Genomic DNA, 12,086 nt, shown 5'->3' on the forward strand with positions numbered 1-12,086 from the left:
CCGAGACCAGTGAGACTTACTTCCAAGTAAACATGCAGGGGGGTTGCGGCTGTTACTCCCAACTGTGCAAACTGAGCCACTTGTATTGGAAAGTCAGCATGCCTACAACGTTGGCAGGTTGATGTTACAAAAGTGTCTGTAAAAGTCGCCTTTCTTGCTTGCAAAACAATCTCTGGGAAAGTCGATATATGGACGTGACGGGGTGTGTGTGTCTCTCTGTGTGTTGAGTTACAGGGGTGGTTCGAGCAAGCAAGCAAGCGAAATTAGTCTAGCAAAGTGATTCTTCCGATCTTGTCCAGTCTGTTGCTGTTTCCTCAAAGAATACCTTCCGCCGAAGATATGAGACCTTCTTCTCCTTTGTGGCTTGGCGGAGGGGTGGGGGAGGGGAGAGAGAGAGAGGTGATGAAGAAGGGGCAAAGCCGTCCTGCGTCTGAAAAGAATTCAACCAAGTTTTGGAACAATGCAAGCAACAGGAGAGCATCTCCTCCGAGGAAGTCTGAACCACCAGGTCCCTATGGTCAGTTTGCGATCTGCTTGCTTTTTCTGTAAACATAGACAAAGGTGGCTTTTGTATGTGTCTGCTGCTGCTTTTTAGCGAGGGGGTCAGCATCATCTGTTTTCACACACCCCCACCGCCGGACTCAACCCATGTGGCTAGAAGCAGGGAGCGACCCCTTTTTTTTCCTGTGCTTATGTCTGTGCATATCCACCCCCACCCCGCGCACCACTTCTTTCTTTTCCTTCCCCTTTCCTTCTCTCCCTCCTTAGAGTTTGATTACAAAGAGAGAGAGAGAGGGAGGGAGGGAGGGAGGGAGGGAGGCTGTGGGGGGGGCGTGGTGTCAGCGGCAGGGCCGGGGCCAATGGGAGGCTCCCCCTGCGCCGGTTGCTAGAGGTCTCCACGTAAATCAAAGCTCAGAGAACCAATGGGGGCCGGAGGGAGGGAGGAGCGGGGACGCGTGCCTTTGCAGTGGGCTCTGCCAAGCGGACTTGCGGGGGAAGCGAGCGGCGAGAGGAGCCCGAGGCGAAAAAGTAGCTGTCAAATGCGCGGCTCCTTTAAGCGGAGCCCTCAGTCCGGCTCGGAGAGTCATGGCGACCACAGCGTCTAACCACTACAGCTTGCTCACCTCCAGTTCGCCCATGGTGCACGCCGAGCCGCCGGGGAGCATGCAGCCGGGCGCCGGCTACAGGGACGCCCAGGCGCTGGTGCAGGCGGACTACGCGCTGCAGAGCAACGGGCACCCGCTCAGCCACGCTCATCAGTGGATCACGGCGCTGTCCCACGGCGGCGGCGGCGGAGGCGGCGGCGGCGGCGGCGGCGGCGGCAGCGGCGGCGGGGACTCGCCGTGGTCTACCAGCCCGCTGGGCCAGCAGGACATCAAGCCCTCGGTGGTGCAGACCGGCGGCCGGGGGGACGAGCTGCAGCAGCAGCAGCATCACCAGCAGCAACAGCAGCAAGGCAGACCGCCGCACCTGGTACACCACGCCGGGAGCCACCACGCCGCCGTGGCCGCGGCCGTGGCTTGGAGGACTGGCGGTGCGGCTCACCTGCCGCCCGGCATGGCCGCGTCCAACGGTGGTGGCCAGGGCGGGCTCCTGTACACGCAGCCGCCGGGCTTCACGGTCAACGGGATGCTGGGCTCCGGGCAGCCGGGCATGCACCACCACGGCCTACGGGACGCCCACGAGGAGCCGCAGCAGCAGCAGCCGCCCCCTCACCACCCCGACCATCTTCCACAGCAGCAGCAGCAGCAGCAGCACCCGCTCGGGCAGCAGCCGCAGCAGCATCACCACCCGCACCACCACCACGAGGCGCACTCGGACGAGGACACGCCGACCTCGGACGACCTGGAGCAGTTCGCTAAGCAGTTCAAGCAGCGGCGGATCAAACTGGGATTTACCCAAGCGGACGTGGGCTTGGCCTTGGGCACGCTCTACGGCAACGTCTTCTCGCAGACCACCATCTGCAGGTTCGAGGCCCTGCAGCTGAGCTTCAAGAACATGTGCAAGTTGAAGCCTTTGTTGAACAAGTGGCTGGAGGAGGCGGACTCGTCGTCGGGCAGCCCCACCAGCATAGACAAGATCGCGGCGCAGGGGCGCAAGCGGAAAAAACGCACCTCCATCGAGGTGAGCGTCAAGGGCGCCCTCGAGAGCCATTTCCTCAAGTGCCCCAAGCCCTCCGCCCAGGAGATCACCTCGCTGGCGGACAGCCTCCAGCTGGAGAAAGAGGTGGTCCGCGTGTGGTTTTGTAACAGGAGACAGAAAGAGAAACGCATGACTCCCCCGGGAGGGACTCTGCCGGGAGCCGAGGACGTGTATGGGGCCAGCAGGGACACGCCGCCGCCGCACCACGGGGTACAGACTCCTGTGCAGTGAACTCCGCCATCAGCGGAGGAGGAAGAGTAGGGGGGGACTGGGGGGCCCGACTCGGGCCCCTTCCCTCCAACCCCTTACTCCTCCAACTCTTTTGATCGTTTCCCCCACCTCCCCTTTTTTAAAAAAGCAGAGCAACAAAACAAAAACAAAACAAAAGGAAGGAAGGAAGGCGAATGCACTGAACTATCTTTGAAACGGTAGCAAAGTGTGTAATGAATGCTGTGTTTTGACCTTTACAGGCGAGTAACCAGGCAATGAAGTGCAGTGAGTATATGGGTGTGCGTAAGAGAGGCGAGCGCATGTCTGTCCCTTCCACCTCTCCCTCGCTCTCTCTCTTCCTCGCGTCCAGGCACCGGCAGAGAAGAGAGACTCCCAAATGTCAAGCGCTGAACAAAACCAGCCTCCCTGGGTGTAGGCAAAAGCCGGCCTGGCTTTTGTGGCAGGGTCCTTGCCAGTAAGTTACTTCGGGGGTCTACCCCAAAGACACCTAGAATGATGCCGGGAAGATGCCTCGATGCATGCAACACACTTTAAGCTGGGTTGCGGGGGGGGGCAGAGATGGATACAAAGGCAAGAGGTAGGCAAGTGTAGTTAGACGAGTCATGCCGTTCTTTTCGAAAGAAAACCCTCTGAATTTGCACTGCAAGAAAACAAGTTTACAGATCTCATCTCCCTTTCATGCCTTGTTGGGAGGTGTCTTGCATTTTCCTCTCGGAGTGCTTGGTGGCCAGCGGTGGGACAATGTACAAATCCGTGTAGCCTTTGCTTTCCTCTTTGTGTGCATGTGTTTGGAGGTCATGTTTAATTTGCTCTTTCTGCCATCATTAACCTCCAGAGTGGGGAAGCAGGTCTTTAGTCTTAAGCAGATCTTGAGGGAAATGTGAGGAAGGACAGAGAAGAGAAACTGGGGGTAGGAAACAAATGCCACTTTCCATACACACAGATGTGGCTCTGGAATGTTGCAGATGCAAGGTCAGGTAGGTGTGTGTGAGTGTGGGTGGGTGAGTGAGTGAATGAGTGAGTAAAATAGAGGGGGGCAGGACTGGTGGAGGGGTTGTGACGCATTAAAGATATGAAGGGTGTGGGTGGGTGTGTAAGAGAAGGATCCATCCAGACTTTTCCAGCAGAAAGTGGCACTTTGAGAGGAGCTATTGATGGGGGGAGGGTGTCAGATGGGAGAAGGGCGAGAAAGAGAGACTAATGCTTAGCTTCACAGATGCTGTAGAGAAAGTTCTCTGTATGTCTTGAATATCGGGCACTACCCTGCCCTGTGCTGACATCTGCTTCTAAATTTGGAATGAGGGAAAAAGAAATTCAGCTCAAAAACCTTCATTCTGACCCTTAAGACAGTCACTTGGAAGTAAGTTCCACTGATCTAAGCAAAGGTGCTCAGGGCTCCATCTCCAGGCTGTGATCTTGAGATAATTGCCATTTTAATGTTCCAGAAGACAGTTCCAGAATGACACCCACTTTAGGTGGGACTTGCTTTCATATAGAGAGCCAGTGTGGTGTGGTGGTTAAGGTTGGACTACGACCTGGGAGACCAGGGTTTGAATCCCCACATAGCCATGAAGCTCACTGGGTGACCTTGGGCCAGTCATTGCCTCTCAGCCTCATGAAAAGAATGGACTTGAAGGCAGTACATTTACATTTTGCTTTCATATGGTGGGTAGTCATTGCATGCAAGCCTGCACCCATTCATCTCAATGGGAGGTTTCCTACTGAGTTGAGATGTGGATTGTACAAAATATACTCTGGACAAGAGAGCAGAATTATAAGCAATGATTAACTGCACTGAAATCAGTGAGGTTAAGGCTGAGCAAGGTAGCCAGGATTTCTTCCCTTGTAATCAGTGGGACTTATTTCCAAGTAAATGTTTCTATGAGGATTGCGTGAAAATCCAAGTACTTGGTTTAAGTGGTCAGTGTATGAGAGTTGTTGTGCAGGTGGGGGAATTTCTCTTTAGGATTTATTCTCAGATTTTAGATGCATCCCACATTCTTTATTGAGATTTCAGTGTAACATGTGGCATGAAAAAGACCAGTTTAACTTTGTCGGCCTTTTCTCCAAAGGGAGCCAAATGAAGTGAAAACAAAGCAACCAAAATGCATTTTTCTATCTGTCTTTTCCCCCTCCCTTTTGTTAGTAGTTTAATTGATGCATTTTGCTTGATAGAAAATGGTTAACTTTCCCAAAACAGAAGGCTCCAGAGAGGAAAGACAGGGTGGGTGGGGAGAATCTTGAAACTGTATATTATATTCTATATTGGGGTGAGGGGGTAACCCATGAAACTGTGTGACAGATTCACATTTTCAAACATCTACTCAGCACAAAAAGGGGGGTCTGTATAACTTTTTAAAAAATAATCTTTACAAAGTTTGCCTAGTGGAATGTTTGAGGATTCTGAGGCCCATGAAATATTCTGTCAGAGAAACTCGCAGATAAACACTGGATTAGGTAGGTGGGATTTAATAATACTGTATTCTTCCATTGTTTTTCTAAGTGCCAATGTGTGGCATCAGATTTTTCTCTTTCTCTCCTCCCCCTGAGAAGAGAAATACAGCTTTCTGGGAAGCCTATTCATTGGGCCTTTATTCTATTTTTACACTGTTGTGTTTTCCCATTCATAACGATATGGACACTGGTTTCTTTTCAAGGGTATTGAGCTGCTTTTGATTATGGTATGGGGACAAACTCCTCCTTTAAAAATATTCAGGTCAGGGGCAGTGGAAGTGGCAAAAGGGAGGCAGTGACACATATTACTATCTGGGTAAGGTCAAAAGAAGGAGTTTGGGGGAAGCAGATCCTCTAAACTCTTGAATAAGTTTACTTAATTTTTTTTAAAGTTGCCATACAAACCTTACCGCTCTGTATATATGTTTAATATTTGTCCTTTGAAATGCAGAAATAGTTTAAATGTTTTTTGTCTATTTTTCTTTTCTTCTTTTTAAATGCTACCCAGGGAAATATTTTCATATCATTTTCAAGTGGCCTGCCTCAATGTATATTTATTTCTTTCAAAGCAAACAGGTTCTGGAAACTGTTTTTTCTGTAGCTTTAAATGAGTAGGTGAACAAAAAATCTATATGGGATGTAATTTTTTTTTGGTTCAGTCTCTTTAAAGAAATACTTTGTTTTTTGGTACATTTGGATGTGCTTGTGGGGAAAAATAAAAGCGCAGAGATCCTTATATATTTATGTTAAAGTAATATTTTATTATCTACATAAAACAGAAATACACAAGACTTTTATAGTTTGTTCGACTTATTGGCATATCTTTTATTTTCCTTTTTAAGAAATAGTGCTGAGTGGCGACATAGTTCCTTGGGAATGGGATATATATATATATATAGGGGAGGGGAATAGAATTGAATCTTTCTATTGAATTCTCTGTTCTTCCTCCTTTCTTCATGACATTTTGGAATAAAATGTATGCCTCATCTATTAACAGATTTCGCTGGTATAATTCTGGTTGTTGGTAGAGTACAGCAGGGCCTGGGAGACTATTAGGTAGGCACAAGTGTCTTTTAAAGGCTCTTCCCCGAAGCTTTGGAAACCAGATTCTCTTGGAACGGTGAAACGGGGCTTTTCTATACCTTTTTGGAGGCTGCACAAATCTAAGGGCACATACTCTCCTTGAAAATTGCTGAGCTGAATATATTAAATAGCATGTGCCACTTTGGGCTGAGATCCTAAGTGTTCACACTTACTTGGCAAAAAAGTTGCATTCAAACCACCAAGAAGATATTAAGTTGAAGGACAAGGCACTTTCTCTAGAGCAGGCTCGTTGATAACTCATTGTAGTCTAGGGGATTTACTCCAGCCTTATTCCAGGATAAGTGGTTTCTGCATTACCTACAGCCCAAAGCTTAATGTGTTTTTTTAAACAAGGTTACTTGTTAAACGCATGGTTACTGTTTATAATCAAACTCTTCTAACGCTATAAATGCAGATGTTTAGCTTGGATTCTTTAGTCAGTGCTGGTTAGCCACGTGTGTTTTGTCTTCTCCTAGGAAAGCAATTCAAAGTTTTGTCGGGCAATTTTGTGCCGGCTCTTTAGACTTTCGAAAGACTTTCGTGGGCCATGCGGTACTTTCTTTTCTTCGTTCGTTCTTTCAAGCAACGGATTAACGGTTCGTTGGGGTTATTTTAGACTGCAGTATAGATGATGTAAACAGGTGCAGCCTGATCCACGATTTATGAGCCGCTGAACCGAAGGATTAGACTCTAACTGGAACGCGGTCCTAAAGACTCTCTCTTGGAGGTAAGTTCCTTTGAAATCAATGGAACTTTACCCTCATGAAAGTGAGTGGAGGAACCGCACGTCTAGTTCCAATGGGACTCAAGGTTTTCCCGCAAGAAATGCACAGACGGGATGGACTGCACAGCAACTCAAATCCTTTCGTTTCAGTTGGGTGTGTTTCAGACTGGCAAGGCGTACACACAAACAAACATTATATGGGGGGAGGTTCCCATGACACATCCCATGATCATGACTAGATGATTGGGTACATCCTCGTCCCATTTTTACTCAATAAAATAGCCCTTTTCCTACCTTTTCATGGCTGTAGGATGGCGTGTTTTCAGATAATAAAGCCCTCTCTTCTAGTTTCTTGGGGCTTTAAAAGAAAAATACCGCCATCCCACACTGTCTTCCCACCCACCCCTTTCCCCCCTTTAACGATAGTTTCCAGGCTTATTAGATTTAATCATCTTTTCTAACTCCTAGTCAATATTACACGCGTCCCAAACAGATTCAGCTAAATGATCTTATCAATAGTCTGGAAACGAAGTGACAGAAAGAAGGAGTGTTCTGCGACCGCAGATATGCTGATGGGTAAAATGTTTAAGCTGGGTATAGATTGAATAGATTGGTCAATAGCTCGCTGAATTGTTTGTATTTTTTTGTTAATAATAGAGGGGGGGCAAGATGTTTGAGGAGTTGAAAACTAGGCGGCATCTGCCCTCTGCAGGACATTTCAGAGGTCTGGGAGAGAATCTTTTGCTGCTTGCAACAGCGCGCGCGCAGATTTGTGTGTGTGTGTGTTTGGGGTGGACTGGGGTGGGGGCCGGTCGATCACGTGCAGGATGCTTGGCTGGCCCAGGTGTGAGTTTTGCTGGGCGCCTGGCTTTCACACCTGAAATGAGAGTTAGTTTAAAAACAGCCCTGCCTTCCTCTCCCCCTAGACTCGAGAATCCAAGCCTCTCATTCCCTATGTTTCAACCGTCGGATTGTACATAGGGTTGGAGAAAGAGATAAATCACTCTGGCAGAGCTCTGTCGGAAAAGGGTCGTTTCCTCTCAAGGCAGTCAGTTAGCATGAGGAATATTAGGGAGCGTCGAGTTCCTCGTGAAATCCCATTATGTAAATACATTTCTTTCATCACAAAGGAGAAAACTGACCGGGCCCCGTCAAGGTTCCCTTTCACCTCCGCGTGCATCAGCTGTCAACGAGGAAAGCCTGCGGTTGTTACTTTCTGCTTTTGCGCTTCTCCTCCCCTCCTTTTAAGGCCGCCATGTAGATTTTGTGGAACTGGTGCTCCAGGAATAGTGACAAACATCAGGAGAGCCGTGGGAAATATTAGGTGCCAACAACCGACGTGTGAGTTGCGCTTCTGAACGGCTTTTGGAAATCTCTAGACAAGAGCAAAATAAGGCTAAGCAGCTGCTTCAGGGTTTGAGAAATCCGCTCTCTTTGCAGGGATTGACAGAGGGCGGGATGTTAGATGTAGCGCCCAGTTGTGGAGGGGGAGGTCCGATATTTAGGAATGAATTTCTAACTCTCGGGATGGCTTGAGAGAGGAAGGAAGAAGGGCGTTTCACGTGGAGAAAGAGGAACTTGGAGAAGTTGCAGGAATGACCATCTTTTCTACAAATAGTTGTACAGGAATAGTTGAAAATCGATTCACTCTTCAACAGAGCTTCAGTTTAGTTTCAGTATCTTGCCTAATAAGAAGGTATTAGAAGTAGTGGAGAACAGTAAATGTTATTTATTTATTTGGGGTGGGGTTTTTGTTTGTGTGTGTGTGTGTGTTTGGATGACAGAAAAAAAATGCGAGATGTTTTTCTGGTGTCCGTTTTATTTTATTTATGGTCAGATAGGAAACTCTTTCTTTTTTTCTTTCTTTCTTTCTTTCTTTCTTTCTTCTAAGTCGCAGGGCTGATGTTTACATTTTTCTGGGCCATGTGATAAATGAATATGTAAATGTCGCTGATTTTTAAGTAGTCTTTCCATGAGGCCTTCGTGTGGAGTAGTTTCCAACTACTCACCATCTCAGTGCACAAACTAATGAAGCCGATTTGTTTGCTTGTCAGCCCGTGCGGATTGAGGCTTTTTAACCGTCAGAAATACTTCCACGTAATTTGCTTGCGATCCGGAGTAGGATGCAGCTCAGGCGCTTGCCGTCTGCAGCCTTCTTCTTTCCTTCTTGCTGTTACTAACCTTTCTTCTATCTGCCCTGGAAGGCAAAATCTTGCCAATAATTTGGCACAACTACAGAATAACAAAGAAAGACTCAACGTTCCTAACCTTCCTTGAATTTTTCGCCTAAATCCTACCGGATTTGCTCTGATCCCTCGGAAGACAAGAGAACACAAAGGCCATTTCACAGACACAGAGAAATTCGCCTCTGTTCTTAAACTTTATTCTACCACCCCCACCCCCCTGCCCGTCTGATCTTAGACTAGTTTACTTAGAAGTACGATCCTCGTTCCAAGGGCTTAGTTCCTGTCAAGTAGGTTTAGGATTGCAGCCATGCCTCCTTTTGGTCAATTCAAAAATTAAGTGCAAAGGTTCTGTGGTACAGATGCAGATCTTAAACTGGAAAAGATTATAGAAACTAGGCGATTGGGAGCAAGGGTGCAGCTTGTCAAGTGTGGCAGACACAAAAGCTTTGGTGAAGGTAAAGACTGAGAGCACCTAGCATGTGTACTATGTTGTGTACACATGGTACATCAAGTTAACTGGAGAAAAAAGTTTCCTTTACAAGTTCAGATTTTTTAAAAAACACGAAAACCTTTAAACAGGAGAATCCTGTCTCAGGCGTTGAAAAATTATCTAAGGAAAGGATGCAATGACATTTCAGTATAAAAGCTGCAATCATAGATATTTTCCTGGGAGTATTTCTGAGCATATATAAGATTACGCTGAAAAGAAAGTAATTTACAGTTAAATATAAGCTGGTGGCAAAGATAGCCCTTTCATCCCTAACATGATCCTTTTTAGTTTGTTTCCCAATCCCTAGATTGTGTTTGATTTTGTAAGGCTGCAAACCAATATGCCCCATTGAATGCAGTGGGACTTATTTCTTGGGGAAATGTATATGATGGGGCTGAAATACTGCAATCCTATGTAGATGTAAGCTCTGTTAAATTCAGGACTGAATTGTAAGATTTAAAAACCCATGCATAAAGTAAGTCTCATTGAACTCAGTAGGATTAATTTACAAGTAAACATGGATAGGATCATGCTGTAAAGCACATTTACTTGGAAGCAAAGTTCTGTTGTGAGTTGATACAGTTTCTGCAGTTGAGAGTATAATATACCTCAGACAGAATTAAGCAGCTAGGTCAAAGGCCAACAAAATAGCACTCAGTTGTGAAACTGCTTGAAGGTCGAATATATATATATATATATATATATATGACAGCTGTTTGTATTTAAAGCACCGCAATCATCCTGCCTAGGACACACCTTTTAAAAATATACTTTAGCTGCTAATTGTTGATATTATATGCTTCTATAAATAATACTTGACTATTAATACTTGAGTATCAAGCGAATAGTTCAAATAATGAATTCATATTATTATAACTGGTACTTCACACTGTAGTCCATTACAGTAAAGTAACCAGGGCTTGGACTGTTCAGTCAGAGCTGAAAAGGAAGTTTTTTGTCACTTCCGTTTTAAGCACCTTACCATTGAACTTAATGGGATTTCCGCCTAATTTAGGTCCGGGTATTCGTGTAAATAACATTAAAGTCTATTGAGCCTTTATTCAGTTCAGTGCTGGCTCGGCTACAGATAGCAAACCTTGGTGACTTCCATATGCACCGAGTATCCTAGAATGATAAAGGTATACTTGCAATAGCTTCTCGCACTTACATTTGTATCCTTGCAGTATTCACTCCTCCTTCAAGAGTCAAAGGCCTTCTCGGTCTTTCGGAATGCTTGCATTGAGGGACATCCTGGCCCTCGCCGGGAAGAAAATCTCATTGATTTGCAAGGGGAGGTTAGTCTAGTAAATGTGTGTCCAAGATCTGGAGTTCAGTTAGCTTCCTGTGGTGTTTTTCTTTTGCCCAAGCAAAAAGTTGAAACGTAATTTTTGGGAGAAACAAGCAAGCAAAGAAATAATGTCTTTTTTAGCAGAACAATTGAAAGCATCACAGAGGAGACGGCGAAAGGGTAAACGACAGTGTCGCGGCCTCCTTTGGGTCTCCCGAGTGGGAGTAGTTTTTGAACAGGGTCTCTCACGTAGTTCTTCACCGTAGGCTCACTAGTAACTCTGAACAGGGAAAAGCGCTGCTAAGTTCCCGCCGATTTTAATGGCATGGCCAAACGAACAATCACCCTCTACTGTTGTGTATGTGACTGTCCTAGGTCCGGTGCTGTCTCCAGTTAGCACTTCTGTCTAAATGTCTCTTGAATTTAACTTCAGTAAAGCGTAGGTGAGTGGACAGAATATTTCCAAAAGGCTGTCACAAACTCATCCCAAGGACTCGGGCCGACTTCAGGCAACTGAGGCCTCGAACCACAAACAAACTTACTGGACAGTAAAAGCATTTTCCAAATAATTTGGAACTCTACTTAACATTGAGCCTCACGGCATTTCACGGACACGACTTCCAAATGCATATACTTGAATATACGTGAGCAGCCCTCTAAATTCATTTTTGGGGAGACGTCCACATATTTTGGCTTCACTGTTGGAGTGCAGTTAGCAGACGACCAACAAAAGGGGCGAGTTATATCACGTCCCATAGATTACAGTGGGCGAACACAGGTGATTAGCTTAACATCACACCACGTTTTAACTAAAGCAGAGAGGAAGCAAAACAGGGGCAGGCAATTTTAGCGCTTGGTACGCGTCGCGTATGTACTGGGCCGCTGATTCTTATTGCCAAATAGATATGCTTAGGATCGTAGTCTTGAGCTCCAGTAGTGGGGTCGATTGTGTTCTCGCCCTTAAATAATCTTTCAGCACCGCTTTTGCGCTAATCCGAAGGATCTGACTAGGTTTAAAACTGCACTGAATCGTGGAAAGGGGACCCACGATGTTCCTCTACTGGTTGTTAGGATTCAGGACTAAGGGAGAACCCAGTGTGTTCTTGGCATCTCTGGGTATCTCCTGCTTTCGTTGTCTGTAAAAGCTGTCTTCTAAATGCCTGTGCCATCTTGGCCTGCCAGGGACTCGCCTGACGAGGCGGATCCTATGCAAGTTGACTCGCAAGTAAGTCCCGTTTTGTGCATTGGGATGCACTCCCCAGAACGTGTGCATGCGATTGTAGCCCTTGGGGAGGTTTCTTTTACGCTTGCCCAGCCGAGCCCCATCCAGGCTTGCTTTCCAAGTCTAGCCGACCCAAGGAACTTCCGCGTGAAAATGTTCGGCAGCCTGTCTCATTCAGTAATTGCCCGTCCCTGCTTGATTCATTCATGGCTCCAGTCATTCATTGCCAAGTCCACGGAGACACCAGCTCCTTGGTCAGTAGGGGA

At 46.7% G+C, this 12,086-nt stretch overlaps 1 protein-coding gene across 1 annotated transcript; it reads left to right on the forward strand.

Annotated features, from left to right (window-relative positions):
* Positions 1–1,071: 1,071 nt before the first annotated feature.
* Positions 1,072–2,536, forward strand: POU3F2 (POU class 3 homeobox 2). The gene has a single exon (XM_061626272.1). The coding sequence runs from the start codon at positions 1,087–1,089 to the stop codon at positions 2,371–2,373; it is 1,287 nt and encodes a 428-aa protein (XP_061482256.1). The 5' UTR covers positions 1,072–1,086; the 3' UTR covers positions 2,374–2,536.
* Positions 2,537–12,086: the final 9,550 nt, after the last annotated feature.

Source organism: Rhineura floridana, chromosome 4 (genome assembly GCF_030035675.1).
Source record: "Rhineura floridana isolate rRhiFlo1 chromosome 4, rRhiFlo1.hap2, whole genome shotgun sequence".
Lineage (NCBI taxonomy): Eukaryota > Metazoa > Chordata > Lepidosauria > Squamata > Rhineuridae > Rhineura > Rhineura floridana.